Genomic DNA, 15,435 nt, shown 5'->3' on the forward strand with positions numbered 1-15,435 from the left:
CAGCAGAAATTTAAATTTTTAACAGGAGACGATAGGTTACCTGGTGGTGGGAGATTTTCACGTGCCACCTCTTTACGCATCATGTGATCCTAATACAAAACTCGGTTTGCGGGAAACTTGGTCGCTTTAGCAGAAATTTGAATTTTTAACAGAAGCCGACAGGTTACCTGGAGGTGGGAGAATTTCTCGTGCCACCTCTTTACGCATCATGTGATCCTAGTACTAAACTCGGTTTGCGGGAAACTTGGACGCTTTAGGAGAAATTTGAATTTCTAACAGGAGACGATAACTTACCTGGAGGTGGCATGATTTCACGTGCCACCTCTTGTCACATCATGTGATCCTAATACTAAACTCGGTTTTCGGGAGACTTGGACGCTTTAGCAGATATTTGAATTTTTAACAGGTGAGAATAGCTTTCGTGGTGGTGGCCGGGTTTCACTTTGCTCTTCTTTATGTATCAGTGGATTCTGTTGATCACTTCTGGTCACTCGGTTTGCAAAATATATTTTACTTTGTTTAGAAGTTATCAGTCGTTTACCAATTGTTGGTTGAAGAGGATAATGGTAGGGTTTAATGAAGAGCATATTGTATGTGTTTATATTTCGAACATATTTATTGTTAATATATGATTAATACATCTTAGTTTGTTATTTTTCATTATACAATTTTACAAACAATTTATTGATATTAATCTTAGTCCTATTATCTTTTCTTCTGAATTTCGTTCTTGTACACTGGACATGAATATAATTTTACAGCTGTTGCCTGTGAAACTGCGGGATGAATGTTTTGTAGGTCCATTCACGGAAATAAATTTGGCTTTGAGATTCTTCCACACCATTTAACCTGTAAAAAAAAAATTGCTCTGAATATATTGATGTATATTTCCTTTGTATACTTATCAATAAAAAAATTATTTCTGTAGGTTGAATTGTTTGTAAGGTATGTCAGATAAATTCAATATCTCTGTCCCTGTTTCTCTCAGTTGTTGTCTCTGTCTCTGTCGTTGAGTGTGTGCATGTGTGCGTGTTTTAGAGATGCATAACTTTTACGGTTTATCGAATATATTAAATGGCTTTCTCCCTTTTCCGTGTTATGCAAACGATGAAGTACAATCGCATAATCGCGATAGTGACTCACGCACCGTCCATTCGGCGCCCATCTGTTTTTATAGGCCACGTAATGACGGTGGGTACCATAATGCGGCATGCAGATTTTTACGTTAATTAAAATAAGGTAATATTGTCATATTCGTTCTTAAAAATGTTCGATGAATCATAAGTCATTTCATAAAAAAGAAATAATAATGAATCTATATATCCGTGCACATTTTTAAATGTTGTGACTTTTCTGATATTCTCTTTTTCGCTCTCTTTCTTTTTCTTTTGCTCTCTCTCTCTCTCTCTCTCTCTCTCTCTCTCTTTGTCTGTCTCTTTGTGTCTTTCTCTTTCTCTTTCATACATACATACGCACCTTTCTGTATTTTTTTCTTTCATTTCTTTTTCTATTCTCCAAGCGAACATTAAAACTAAAGTGTAGGAAGGCAGACTTTACATAAGTACGACCTTTCGTGACGCGTTTTCGTGCTAAACTTTTTAAAGCCCGAAAACCTTTACCTGATGCAATGACATTTCAAATGCGAATCTCGGAATACGAATACCGCGTTCTTATTCGTATTCTCGTATGTCACTGGTTTTCTCCAACATATCTGTATCCGTTAATCCGTTGATTTGTACGCGACCAGTCGATTCACCGTCTAAAAATGTTGGCGCAGATCACATTTATATCCAGAACATCATTAACATTCTAACATAAGGAAGGTGCGATGATATAGTAGGGAATCGATGCCATATTGTATTATATATACTATATACTATTTATGTTTGCTTGTTGTTTGTGTGTGTAGTTGTATTATATTTGTATATATTATATATTTTGGAGTGTATATATATATATATATATATATGAATATATATATATATGAATACACACATACACATAATTGCGCGAATGCTTGGAATAATAAATTCGAATATTCTACTGTTCTGTTGTATAAATTGTAAAACTCACGTACACACTAAAGTAACGTCTTGTCATTCAAGGTAGACTCTATTTCCCTTACTTGTGGCCTTACAAACTTTACTTCATGCATAATTCGATCTTCGGTATAATGAATATGTTCTATAAATGGACAAGCCTCGATTAATAAATTCTTTTTGAGCGAATAAAATTATGACGAGATTTTTCCCCCCTTCTTTTCTTTCTTTTTTTCTTTTCTATTTTTAGTACAAGATAGTCTAAAAGAGCAAAGTCTTTTACTTGTCACGTCGATGAAAAATTATAACGAGGTGAAGCCTTAGGATCTCTAAGGACTTGACTGACTAGCTTATGTACGACGACGTAAGAAAAACACCCTGACATAATTTCCTTTGGCTGATCCATATTACAAGATCATCGACGTACATGTCGATCGATATCAGTTATGTTAATCATAATAATTCATGAAATGTAGAACAGATAAGTATAAAGTATTAAAAGGAACATAGTACTAGTTTACGATATCTCCCGTTGAAATATCTTTCGATTGAAAGTACGTTTGATATCCTTTTATTACCTGATATTATAAATGGAGGATATAAAATAGACTACATATATACATATACATATACGTATATTAAATACAATATAGTAAATATAAAATGTCTGATTCAAATACAGACGCGATTATTTTCTTAAATGTTAAAGATGCAAAAAATGTTTCAGAAGAATGTTGTATGAGGATACTATATGGTGACACAGCAATGATAATTATTTAATTATATGATAACCTTGGAAAATACTACTAAGGTTAAATTAAAATTTTTTTATTTTACCCTATATTCTTTATTATATTTTTTTCTTATTACTATATCGTCCATTTTTTAAAATAATATGTTGCAAAAATACTTTTGACATCTTCGATGATCTTACTCTTTTTTTCCCGAAGATAATCGAAGATACCAGACGTAACCCCACACGAAACCCTAGACGCAACCCTAGATGAAACCTAAGATGCAACGAGCTGAGCTGTATTAATCCTTTCCTGTTTTGTCCGATTTTATTCTGTCCTGTCCTGTCTTTCCCTATCCTATAATACTCCCTCCATTTCTTGTTTTCCCCTATTCTGTCCTACCTTGTTATTGAAATTGGCATGCTACCAGCATATTAACGTATTTCTATATGTCCTGCATTCTTAAGAATATATTTATACATTTTGTTACATATCGATGTGATTGAATTCAATTTTCATTAAAGCATTTTATGGTAAATTTGATATAAATTCGTTTTCTGTGATTTCAGGGTCGATCATGTTGTCCCAAAGGAAAGCCGCTACGATAAGAAAGTTGGAGGGAAAACGACCGAAAGAGTCGATGTCATCCTCCAGTCTTTCTGGTATGTCACAATTATCAAATAGTAGCGAGGAAACTCTTGAACCCTTCGTGCATAAACCACATAATTCTAATACTGAAAAACGGTGAGTATAGGAAAACTATTTAAATGGATACATTGTCCTCAATTTGTATGCCGTTCGATTTTATTCGTACGTGATTGCAATTAGCAAATCGTTTTTGAACATTTTTCTCGTATATCTGTACTGTCGAGTTAATTGCTGTTGAAATCTCTTTGATTAAGTAAATGTAGTACGTGGCATGCGTAAATGTATCTAATTACCGGAATGTATAACGATTTCTCTAATTATCGAAGTAAAAGGTCTCTCGAATACTTAAAAGAAGTGAACGTAATTATTTTATATAACCAATTATCGCGAAACTGTTAATCGTGACTCGAGCGAACGAGTGAGCAGAACGAGTGAAAGTTTGATTAGTACGCTTCCCTTCCTAATTACAAATTATTTTAGTTGGTATGTTCGTTATCGTTAAATCGATTTTTTACTTATTTTCAAAAATGTTAATGATAAAGTCTCCTCGTTTACCGACGTTCGATATGATCGATGAAAAAACGCCATCTGTTAGTGTAGTGTTAAAACAATTCGATCTACATTATCATTGCATATTTAGCATACATTATAAGTTTAAAATCGTCTTTTCTACGTTATTATTATATGTGCTTGATGTCTTTCTTGTTCCTGAATTACAGCACAACGAAAGAACAGAGTCCAATAAACAACGAATGGCTACTAAGTAGTCCCGTTGGAAACAAAGCACCTACCTTACGCTTTAAGTAAGCATATATACATTCCGTTGATCTAATTATTAATGATGTTTATGCATTATTTCTCATTGTTCTATTCATTCTTTCAGATGTTGTGCTTTGTCTACACCTCCAGAAGATCCACCAGCTAAACAGTTACATATGACGTACAAAATTTTTCAAACAGACACCAAGCTTATAAATCTTTTACTACAATCCCATGGCCTATCAGAGGTAAGTTTAATATATTTAAAAAAATTAAATTAAAAATTATAAAAAAGAAAGTAACACATTTTAGTTTACTTATAATTAATATTTTGTATCTTATGAAAATAGAGATAAAACTTATAACCATAAAATATTATTATAGGAAGGATTATCTAAATATTTATAAAATAGATATATTCTTCAATTATTATAATTTGACACGAATATATATACAAGTACAATTTTTCTTTCTTATTATTGTTTACTTGAAAAACAAGATAAGAGGTATAGTTTTTTATTTCACTTATAATTTGAATAAATATAATTTGATTTATATATCCAATGATTTAAATCATTTTTAATTTATACTCAAGAAAGTATCCAATTTGTCAGTAATATATACTAATATCTATATTAGACTTAATTCCTGCCGTTATATTTTTGTTATATTCAAATAACAAAGCTGAATAAGGACAGTGCTGTTTGAACTTTGCAATATACTATTAAGTCTTACACTATTTATATTATACTTTGATTGAATACTTGAATTAATATTATTGCACGATATAATATATAACAATGCATATTCATTTGTAGCATTTTAATTTTCAAAATATAATTTTATATTAAATTTTATTATTTAAAAATGGCAACTCCATTTTATTTTATTGTTTTTTCTTTTTTTTTCAAAAGCCATTAGCTCACCTAAGTACCTAAATTAAATTTTTAATACTGATAAATGAGGAGTCTTTAAAAAATGGAAATCTATAGATTTTTATAGAACAACTAATAATGTCATGGTTTTAAAAATGCTGGAAAGGCTCCCTCAATGATAAAATTATCAGCCTTGATATATGCTACTGAATACAATTGCTCCAAAACCAATGAGAACCAGGACATAAATCCACGTCTAAATTTGCGCGTGCTAACGTCGTTCGTAACATCGTTACACCTTCACAATCCAATCCCCAATTTGCCAAATTACCGATTCTTCGTAAACGTTTGCAGTTTTGAAACATATTTAACACAGTAGTTGCAGACACTTTGCTGGCTTCATATATATAAAAACATGTTAAATTCTGCACTAAACTATTTTCGTTTTTGTCAGATTTTCTACCACTTCTCGGTCTTGTGGGAATATTCAATAATTTTTCTAAGTGTTCATTTGTGAGATCAAAACAACTGTGAATATGAAGCGCAGTCAATTCTGGTGCCAAGGAGAGAATTTTCGTGATAGCTAAGGCATTTACTGTGTGTCCCAATTGAACTTTTCTCAAATATTTGAGAGGTGGTGGATCTAATCCTTCTGCCCATATTATACTGAAACCATCCTTGGTCAATATTCTGAGATTAGGGCAATTACTGAAGATTTCTTTCAAATCTATTTGTATTAGATTTTCATTTTGTATTATTCGAAGATTTAATTCTTTCAAATTTTGACCATTTGTGTGTAAATAATCATAGAAACCATCTAGCCATTCTCTTTGTGCTGGAATACCATGTACAGTCAAAGAAGTGACATAGGGAAACAATCGCAGTGCTTCAGGAGGATGATGAGGTTCAGAAATGTGTAATTTTTCCACTCGTGGGCATGCTTGAGCAAGAAGTTCTAGACGAGCTGGTGTTGTTCTGCAGCTTCTTGCTTGTGTTAAGGAAAATGGAGTTTTCAATCCGATAAGTCCTCTGTTCATAATTTCTACCACTCTTCCCATGTGATTGTATTCTGCTAAAGATTCGAGTTGTGGTACATATACTAAGGCCAAAAGTACACCTGCACTTGTAACACTAGTACTTGCAACATTAAGAACTCTAAGCGTATCACAAATAAAATTTCGACTTTCATAATACTCCAACAAAACACCTTGCTTTTCTTTCTTTTCGGATTTAGAACCTCTCATCTTTAATCTAGATGATAGCAAGGTTTTCAATTTGGACCAACTGGTAGGCTCTTGTGTAGTCGTATGTGGTGCTTTATCTCTGAGTTCCACTTGCAGCAATAATTGTTTTAAGCCTGCATCCGTCACTTGTCTCGAACATGCTACATCTAGAACTACTAACTTGGGGCATGCTTTCCCAATGACTTGAAGTACAGCATCGCTAGCTATATTGCGAAGAGTCAAACTTAACAAATTTTTCATGTTTAATAAAGCAGATCTTAACAACTTGCAATCTAATCTCAATAAAGCAGAACGGGCCAGTTCTAAAGACTCTAGTCCAATTCCTTCGGAAGCTAATAACTTTAGGAGCGACGTTTGATGACTGCATCCATAGTAACAACAAAGAATCACCCTTAACTGTTTTATATCATGACCAAGAAGCAGTGCTAATAAATACAGTGGAGCAGGACCAGAAATGAGAGTTGAACCATCCGATGAGGGACCGTACAGCATTCTCGAAGTTTCTTCAATAACTTGAGAGCGTAGACGTGCGGGTAAGGCATTGATATAATATGGCCTGATAGTTTGTTTTGCGAAAGCGAGCACCTGTGCTGCCGATGATTCTTGAGAAAGCACTTGCAGCCGGCGGCACGTCCCGTCGAGTTGTTGGCACACTTGTCCCAAACTAAGTCCTTCTAAGGAATTAGGCTGACGGTGGCCAGGCATCTTCTCTTGTTCATTCACTAAAAATATAATAAATTAATGTATCAAAGGTTACACGCTCTTTCACTCTCTTTGACATTATCACACAGATATACAAGACGTAGATGACAGTAACGTGTGGATATTAATACACAATTACATAGAGCAACATTCGAAAATTACTTATACGTAAAAGAGATTATAAGCAAATAATTCGATTAAATTATGAACACCTAAAAGTAGCGGCTCTAACGGCGGGAAATCGAGACTTTGAGGTTAACCGCACTAGGCCGTCAGTGTCATACTTTCGTACCTCGTTTTACGGCGGATCAACTAAAAGTATATGACGAAATCGTATCATCGAAAAGAATGATTGAGACTTCGACCTTATTCGTTAATTGAGAAAGTCATTGAAATCTGATCGAGTTTACAAAAATATTTCGAGTCTGTACGAAAAAAAATGGAATCGGTCGAATCATCGGACTACTCTTCTCTACCTTTTTCATAGCAGTCGATTTTTGTTCCAGTCGTCTCTTTCCTTAGATCCGTTGTGCACCAGAATACTAATTGTGCTTTGCGATGAAAATGTCTTACTACATTTTAAAAATTATTTTTCGAGAGGGATGAAAATGGAGAATGAATAGAATATAGATACATATACACGCGTAATTTTGTAGAACATTATAAGATTTTAAGATAAAGTCGAGAGGAGATAGTTTCGTTGAATTTAAAGAGGAACGTTCATATCGATATCGTCTTGTTAGATCTTTTCTTTTTTAAATCAATTTTAATTTAATCATATATATATAAATTTACATATATGCGTATATATATATTTTTCTTTTTCTAATTTAATTTATTGGAATAATTAAAAGGAAAAACACGCGATACGAGAATCGATTAATAACGCGCAATATTTCAAATATCCGCAAAGTGTTTACGAATGAGTAGTTACATCGATTTACATCCAGAAGTATCATGAATAATCCGATCAACATTATCTCATACGTTTTTTATCTTTTCTCTTTTTTTTTATTCTTTGTTTTCTACCATGAAACTTTACATATTCAGTTGCATGTAAATAAGACGAGGGTAAATAATATAGCGTTATATATATACTCGTAGAATTAAACGAGGTTAAGAAATCGATTATACGGTACGATCGTTATTAAATATTCTTCTTTAATTTCGTTCGTTCGTTTTATTATTCAAGATCGAATAATCGTAGTTATTATATTGTCGTCTTTTGCTGCGATTAAAAAAAAAAAAGGTATAACACAGGAAGTAATTTATTGTATGGCACACGTAAGAATATGTTGAAATTTTCGTTGAAAAGCTAATAATTGCGCGAGGGGACCTTGAACAGTAGATATAACAAACGTTCTGAATACAAGCGCGCACGTCTCTTTCTGTATGCAATGCAAAACTTAAAGGTATCACTGATGGAGTTTTTTAATAGTATGTATATTATTCATTGGCTGTGTGTATTTATCATGTGTAATACGTTTTGCGGTGTCGCGGTTAATATCTGTTATTATTGATAATTAAAAAAGCACAACATGTGCGTGTACACATATATATATATATATATATCTTTTTTTTCGATATTATTTTTTTATTTGTTGTTGAGAATAGAAATGTATTTTCGTCAAATAAATTTCGATCATCGTCACGATTCTTTCGTCGTGACCAAAGGAACCAGAAGAAGAACTTGAGATATCTCTAAGAAACGATTAAAATTCTATTCGACGCTCGTCCACGTGCTCGTCCTTTTAAATATTTGTTTATATCACGAAATGAGGAAGTTCATGATCGGCAGATCGAAGATTCGCGATCGTCGTTTTCATCGTACCGAAGGATATACATATAAGCGAGGGCTTGCCTCACCTCACGTGAATTTTACTTTGAAGAAAGTTACGCATGCATGTAGGTTCGTACGTACGCATGCTTGCTCGCGTTTCAACGCATCACGATGTAATACATCGATTTTCAAAAATTAACGACGATAGCCGATATACCTTGACATTTAGATGGAAGACGGACGTGAATAGACGCCGCTTATATAGACGGCATTTCGTGTCGATGGAGGCAATAATCTATTGATGTTTGTCGTTTCTTTTTAATTTTTTTTCTCCTTCTCCTTCTCTCTCTCTCTCTCTCTCTCTCTTTCTCTCTTTCTTGTCCTTTTTTTAAAAATAAAACAAATTTTCCACCGATCAAAATTCCTGTTTTCTAAAATAGCGAACGAATTTTATTATCTTATTATTTTCACGATTAGCAAGAAGAACGAGTTTCTTACTTATCTTTTTAATTTAACATTTCTTTTTCTCGATAACATTTAGATTCTAATCGTCTTCAGTGAAATAAACGACACGCGTTTTATTTGAATAAATATTTTCTTCCTTTTATTTTAATCTTATATAATGTAATCTTTAATACATAAAATTATCTATTCTCTTTTGAACTCTCAAACTTATAGCATTTTATGTGTCATAGATATACAGGATCTATGTACATAGAATGATATTATATATTGATGATTTCAGTATACAAAAAATATATAAAAATTTTCTATTTAATTGTATTTGCATATATATATATATATATATTTATTTATATCGCCAATAAATATAACAGTTTGTCATTTAATTAATGAATTCGAATAACAATTAATACTTTAGAGAAGTTCCTAAGATCAATGAAATGTTTTCAGTTTTGCGACTTTCACAATTCAAATATATTCTTTACGGAGAAGAGAATTAATAAAAAATCTACAAATTGTTCAAACAATTTGATAATTTAATAGATAAATTTTTATTATTCTGATTATTTTGATATATTCCGAATTCACGTATTATGTATACACCTTGTATATGTATCATTTCCCATATTAAGAAACGCTCAATTTTTTGTCAAAAAATTAAACTGTATTTAAAAAGAAAATCTTACTCTTTTATATCGTTGAATCGATCGACAAATGTCACAATATGAGTACAGCGGGAAAAATATTATTTTTTATTTTTCTCCATAAATGGTCAGAATAACGTAAATATGGATAACATTATTACTACACACCCGGCGAAAAGACACGTCTGAGTTGTAACTTTGTATGATCGCAACTGATGGCAATACTATATGATAGAAAATGCAATCGGGTTATGGAACGAAGAGACACGATGGTGCGTAACGCGGCGTCATGGAACCGGTTTCTCACGACTGGCCGATTATTAAAAAGTACAAACTTCATTTTTCCTTCGGTTTGAAATTCTCAGACAACCAACGGTTACTCTTTTAACTATACGAGTCGATAAAATCAGTGGAACAAATTCAGGTGACACGTGCTCGAAACTCGTTTTACGTTTACTTTAAAGAAAGATCTGTATTTTTTTTCTTTTTTTTTTTTCTTTTTAAATTCCCGCGCTATTGAATCGACGTTGATTAATCGTATGACGTGATCGATTTTATATTTGCTAATTCTTTTTTTCCTGTTTCATCTCAATTTCTTTTTCTCTTTTTTCTTTTTTTTTTTATGACGAAGCGAATGATTACTGACTATAATTCATTTCTATGAATCATTTTTGTAATCCTAAATTTTTGAAATTTTCGAACAAGACGATTATAATCGTTTTTTCCTATTATGCCTACATTTTTTCTTTTTGTAAAGAACCGGACGATTACTGACTTTAATGTATTTTTTTATGAATTATTTATTTAATTCTCCGAATTTTTTAAATTTCAATCGTGTAAATAATTTTATATGATCAATTAGTCATTCTCGTTTTCCTGTTTCATATAAAAATTTTGTTTATATAAATAAATGAATGATTATCAATTATAATATATTTTTATGAATTATTTATTTAATCCTGAATCATTATGATTTTTGATTGAATAAAATGATGATCATGTTATGTAATCACCTTATTTATTAATTTTCATTAATTAATTAATATTTATTATTTATTTAATTAGCCATTCGAATTAACCTGTTTTTCTTGTTCCACTTAAATTTGTTGATATAAAGAAGCGTACAATCCCACCGATTATAATACATTTTGATGAATCATTTTTTTTTCTTTTTCTTTTTAATCTTCATTTTTTAAAATTTTCTAATGAATAAAATCATGTTGAAAATACAATCATGTTATATAACCATTAATGAATTAAGTCATTTGAATAGATTATATTTGCATACTTATTTAAAAAAAAACCAATATGATTGCCAACTACAATATATTCTTATGAATCAATCCATTCATTTAATTCGAGATTTTTACAAATTTTCGTACGAATTCAACGTGTTAAGTTTAAATTTATAATTTATATTTCTTCATCATTTTATTTTTCTCATCTCCTTCTATTTTTGTTCCCTCTTAGAAATTCAAAAAAACCAAAACATGAAATTTATCGTTCTCTTCAATCTATTCGTAATATTATTATGTTTTTATGAAACGAAGAAGATCGAGGAAAAATCATGATCATTATTAAATCAGAAGACATTCGCATCGATATCGCGCGACGTCATTTCTCTCTCTCTCTCTCTCTCTCTTTCTCGCTCTCTCCCTCTGATTCGTTCTATGCGTGTACACGTTCGATTTCAAAGCGCAAAAGGTCTTTTTTGCGGGAAAACTATCAACGCGCATCATGCGACGTAATGCGAGACGGTAATCCCGTTGGATTATTACTATAAATGGAGGAATGAGATGATGATATAGTACGTAATCAATGTAAAACTTAAATAATGAATTCGTCGGATCGTGATTCAAAGAGGATGCTTACGGGATTTTTATCAATTGATCAACGACGCATAATCGAGACAAATAAATCCTTCGTAATTTATATATTCGTTTTCGAACGTTAACTCGATCATCCATTTCTTTTTATTTTTTCCATTTCTGTTTTATACCCGTTTTTCGAACGTATAAATAAAAAGAGAAAAAAAAGAATAATAAATAATAACAATAATAATAATAATAATAATAATAATAATAATAATAATAATAATAATAATAAACAGCAAAGTACGTTAACGATAACTAAATCTGCTGCCGCAGAGGAAACAAACGTTTTGATTATTACCGGGGGAAAAAACTAGCTGTATTTAAAAATATCTTGATCTCGACGTAAATACACGTGTTGTCCGATACGTTTAATCCACGTGTTTTGATAATTTATTTTTCTATTTTTAACAAAGCAATGAATTTGCCGATCGACATTTAAAATAAGATATTTAGTACTAAACGTTGCTTCGCTCATTCGTTTCAATATCGATTGAACGATATTGAGATATAAGAAGGGGTAATCGAACGAAAGTGGATGTCATTGAATGCAATTATTCTCTTCTTGACGATCGACAAGAAAGAAAAGAAAAAAAATAGAAGAAGAAACTTAACTGACCCAACGATTATCGTTATTGATTGATTTGTTTCATTTACTTTGTTTACGAATTTGTTACGAGTTATTGTCAATGTTATCTATCTATATATCTATCTAATTGAAAATCAAGGGTTACGATAAATACGGATATAAATCAATGATGTTCCTAACGAATCAAAGGTTAATTGATCGAAGAAACTTGAGGAATTGAGAACGATAAAGATCGAATTCTCGCTTCGATACATTCAATTAATAACCTCGTTGATCTCTGAGATCTCTTCGATCAAGAATCTCGCATTGTTCTGTCAACGAAATAACACTGTGCGCGTTGCTTGATATTTCCTTTGATTACATTTATCATTGAGATAACGAGAAACACGATGCACGGATGAGCATAACTATAATAACATTAATTTTGAGATAATGACCACGAAGTGTAATCGAATTCACTGTAAAAATAATTATAACAAATAGAATATAATCGCCAACAAATTTTCGATATTTTATTGGACGTATCTAAAAGAAAAAAATATATCCGTTATTTTTGAACGTACGATTCATTGACAAAAAAACGCACACAGTCGTACTTCGCAATAAGGACGATAGATTTTTAAAACTTTGTTAAAAATAAAATTAAAAAAGAAAATATATAATAATAATAATAATAATAATAATAATAATAATATTAATAATATTGATAATAATAACAACAATAGCAGTAACAATAATAATAAAACTAGAACGGTGCCAAATCTTGGCGGCATCGATCTCGATCCTCTTCTTCTGAAGTTAGAAATCCGGGCGCACAAACCACGTGACCGATTCGAAATCCCGGACGGGTACGCTGCACCCGTGCATACGTAAGTTACATAAAGACAAACATCGAATCGACGTCGCGCGTCGCTTCGAGTCTAACTTTCACTGGACCATTTTCCTTACCCTACGCTATTCTTTCTATCTTTCTTATTTTCTTTCTTTCTTTTCTTCATTTTTTTGTTATTTATTTATTTATGTATTCATTCATTCATTCATTCATTCATTCATTCATTTCATTTTATTTCATTTCATTCAAGCTTTTATTAAACAATTTGTTCGTATTTCGACGTTACTTTCTAGTTGGAATATTGAGGTCGGTGGCTTTGAAACACGACTCTTCTATTTTTTTTTCTCTTCTATTTATTTTTTGTTTCTTTCCCTTCGATTTTCGAAGCTTTTAATTCATTTATAGTAATAGGTTCGGTTCGATCATAAGGTTGACAGGAAAAAAAAACAAAACAGGGTAACCTTCGTATATATACATCTTTAAAATTGTGTAAAGTAAAGCTAAAAGAGAAAGAAAGAGAGAAAGAGAGAGAAAGAGTGTCGAACGAATGAAATAGCTTACCTTGAAACAAGCAAGTCCCCTACGGGTGTCTCCTGAGCGGCAGCTCGTGCTAGACTGTCGTACCATCGAAATTGCGTGTATCTCGTGTGTGTTGCTCTTCGGCTTGCGACCTCGTCGTTATAGTTGCCGCCATCGCCGCTATCGTCGCGCCACCGCTGGCGCGATCGGCGTCATCTTCGTCACCCTTGTCAACGATGAAAATCTAAAGCTCCCGTCAACCGTTTACTTCTTCTATTTGTAAGTTTTTCAATCGTTGAAGGACATCGATGAGTATGCGACGACAAAGTTTATTTATTTATTTATTTATTTATACATTTAACGATACGACACACTACGATTATTGGATACGTAGAAAATCAAAGTCCGAATTACTCGGCATCTCTATCTCTCTCTCTCTCTCTCTCTTTTACTCTTCTATCGGTTTATCGAATTTTTAATACAAGAACATTGATAGTAAATAAGATGAAGGTATAAGTGTCAATTAATAATAGAAAGAAAAAGAAAATTGAGTCGAAGAATTTTGATTCATAATGTAGGGATCACCTTTGATGTTATTAAAATGGAAATTTGAAAATACTTTTTGTTCCCATCATTTCGATGGAAACTATTACTAAAGTCAGTTCTATTTATTTATTTAATTATTACGAGTTGATATTATTTTACCATTTGAACGAAGCCATAAATTTGATTTATCTAAATATTATGTACCTATGAATAACGCTCGATAATGTTTCTTTTTCATTTTACTATTTGTGATTTATGTAGAACTGATATAGAATTAAAATTCACTTTGATAAACTTTCAAACGATAGTACAATACATTTCTATTGATATTCTTCGATATCATTTCTTTATCGTTTCGTTTCATTGTGATCGAAAATTATTGTTTTCCGCTATTAAAATATTAAGATCGAATAAAATTAACCTTTCAATTCAAATATAATTTGTAACGCTGCTTATCGATGTTCTACTTTCAGATAATAAATTAGACGTATGTATATAAAGAGATAATATAACAAATTACTCGATATAATCGTGGCTCAGGAATAACAATCATTAACTTTTACAATGTCCATTATTCGCTTAATCATCATCCTTGACCTCGTTGCGTTATGCGTTCAAACAAAATGAGATCAAAGTCGTCGTTAACGAAAGCCCTAAGGGAAAAAGAGGAACGACTTTACGTCGTTATCGAGTAACGATACTCGGACGATCTCGATTTGCTTCTATAAATGTTCGCCAAATGCGCGAGATAAAAATAGGGAATGCTCTTCTCTACGACCTCGAGAACGTGCAAATCAACTCAAACGATGCGCGGAACAGTCAGGGTTAAAGGCAAATTTTCTTATCTTTATTTTCAAGAATTCTAATCTCTTTAGTTTTTCCATCTCTCTCTCTCTCTCTCTCTCTCTCTCTCTCTCTCTCTCTCTCTCTCTCTCTCTCTCTCTCTCTCTCTCTCTCTCTCTCTCTCTCTCTCTCTCTTTCTCTTTCTATCTCTATCTATCTCTATCTCTTTTTCTCTCTTCTATTATTATTTCCTATTTCAATAGGCTGAACGGTCAAGAAAATAGATAAACATGGTATCGACTATGATAAAAATAATATTAAAATCGAACTATAAATTACTTGCTCGAGAAAGATAGAGAGAAAGAGAGAGAGAGAGAGAGAGAGAAAGAGAGAGAGAGAGAGAGAGAG

General features: G+C 31.9%; 2 protein-coding genes across 8 annotated transcripts in view; one reads left to right on the top strand and one right to left on the bottom strand.

The window, feature by feature from the left end:
• LOC122630581 (tubulin polyglutamylase TTLL5) overlaps positions 1–15,435 on the top strand; it is a 38,588-nt gene that overhangs the window by 14,237 nt on the left and 8,916 nt on the right. The window contains exons 2-4 of one of the 3 annotated variants that reach the window (XM_043815212.1): positions 3,343–3,517; positions 4,141–4,224; positions 4,305–4,428. In XM_043815212.1, coding sequence (XP_043671147.1) covers positions 3,351–3,517; positions 4,141–4,224; positions 4,305–4,428 — 375 coding nt within the window. In that variant the 5' untranslated portion in view covers positions 3,343–3,350. Of the gene's footprint in view, positions 1–3,342; positions 3,518–4,140; positions 4,225–4,304; positions 4,429–13,901; positions 13,978–15,435 lie in introns of those variants that run through there. The other 2 variants (XM_043815213.1, XM_043815215.1) reach the window with 2 other exon arrangements.
• On the bottom strand, positions 600–13,885 carry LOC122630583. 5 transcript variants are annotated; one of them, XM_043815221.1, is made up of 3 exons: positions 9,930–11,483; positions 6,697–7,021; positions 600–849 (listed from the first exon to the last, which is right to left on the bottom strand). In XM_043815221.1, coding segments are annotated over exons 1-3 (420 nt in total). In that variant the 5' UTR covers positions 9,931–11,483; the 3' UTR covers positions 600–755. The 5 variants fall into 5 exon arrangements, with proteins under 5 accessions (XP_043671156.1, XP_043671153.1, XP_043671152.1 ...); XM_043815218.1 differs by lacking the exons at positions 600–849; positions 9,930–11,483 and adding an exon at positions 13,741–13,885 and having other exon boundaries at positions 4,644–7,021; XM_043815217.1 differs by lacking the exon at positions 600–849 and having other exon boundaries at positions 4,644–7,021; positions 9,930–10,781.

The sequence above is a fragment of the Vespula pensylvanica genome, chromosome 7 (genome assembly GCF_014466175.1).
Source record: "Vespula pensylvanica isolate Volc-1 chromosome 7, ASM1446617v1, whole genome shotgun sequence".
In the NCBI taxonomy this organism is placed as follows: domain Eukaryota; kingdom Metazoa; phylum Arthropoda; class Insecta; order Hymenoptera; family Vespidae; genus Vespula; species Vespula pensylvanica.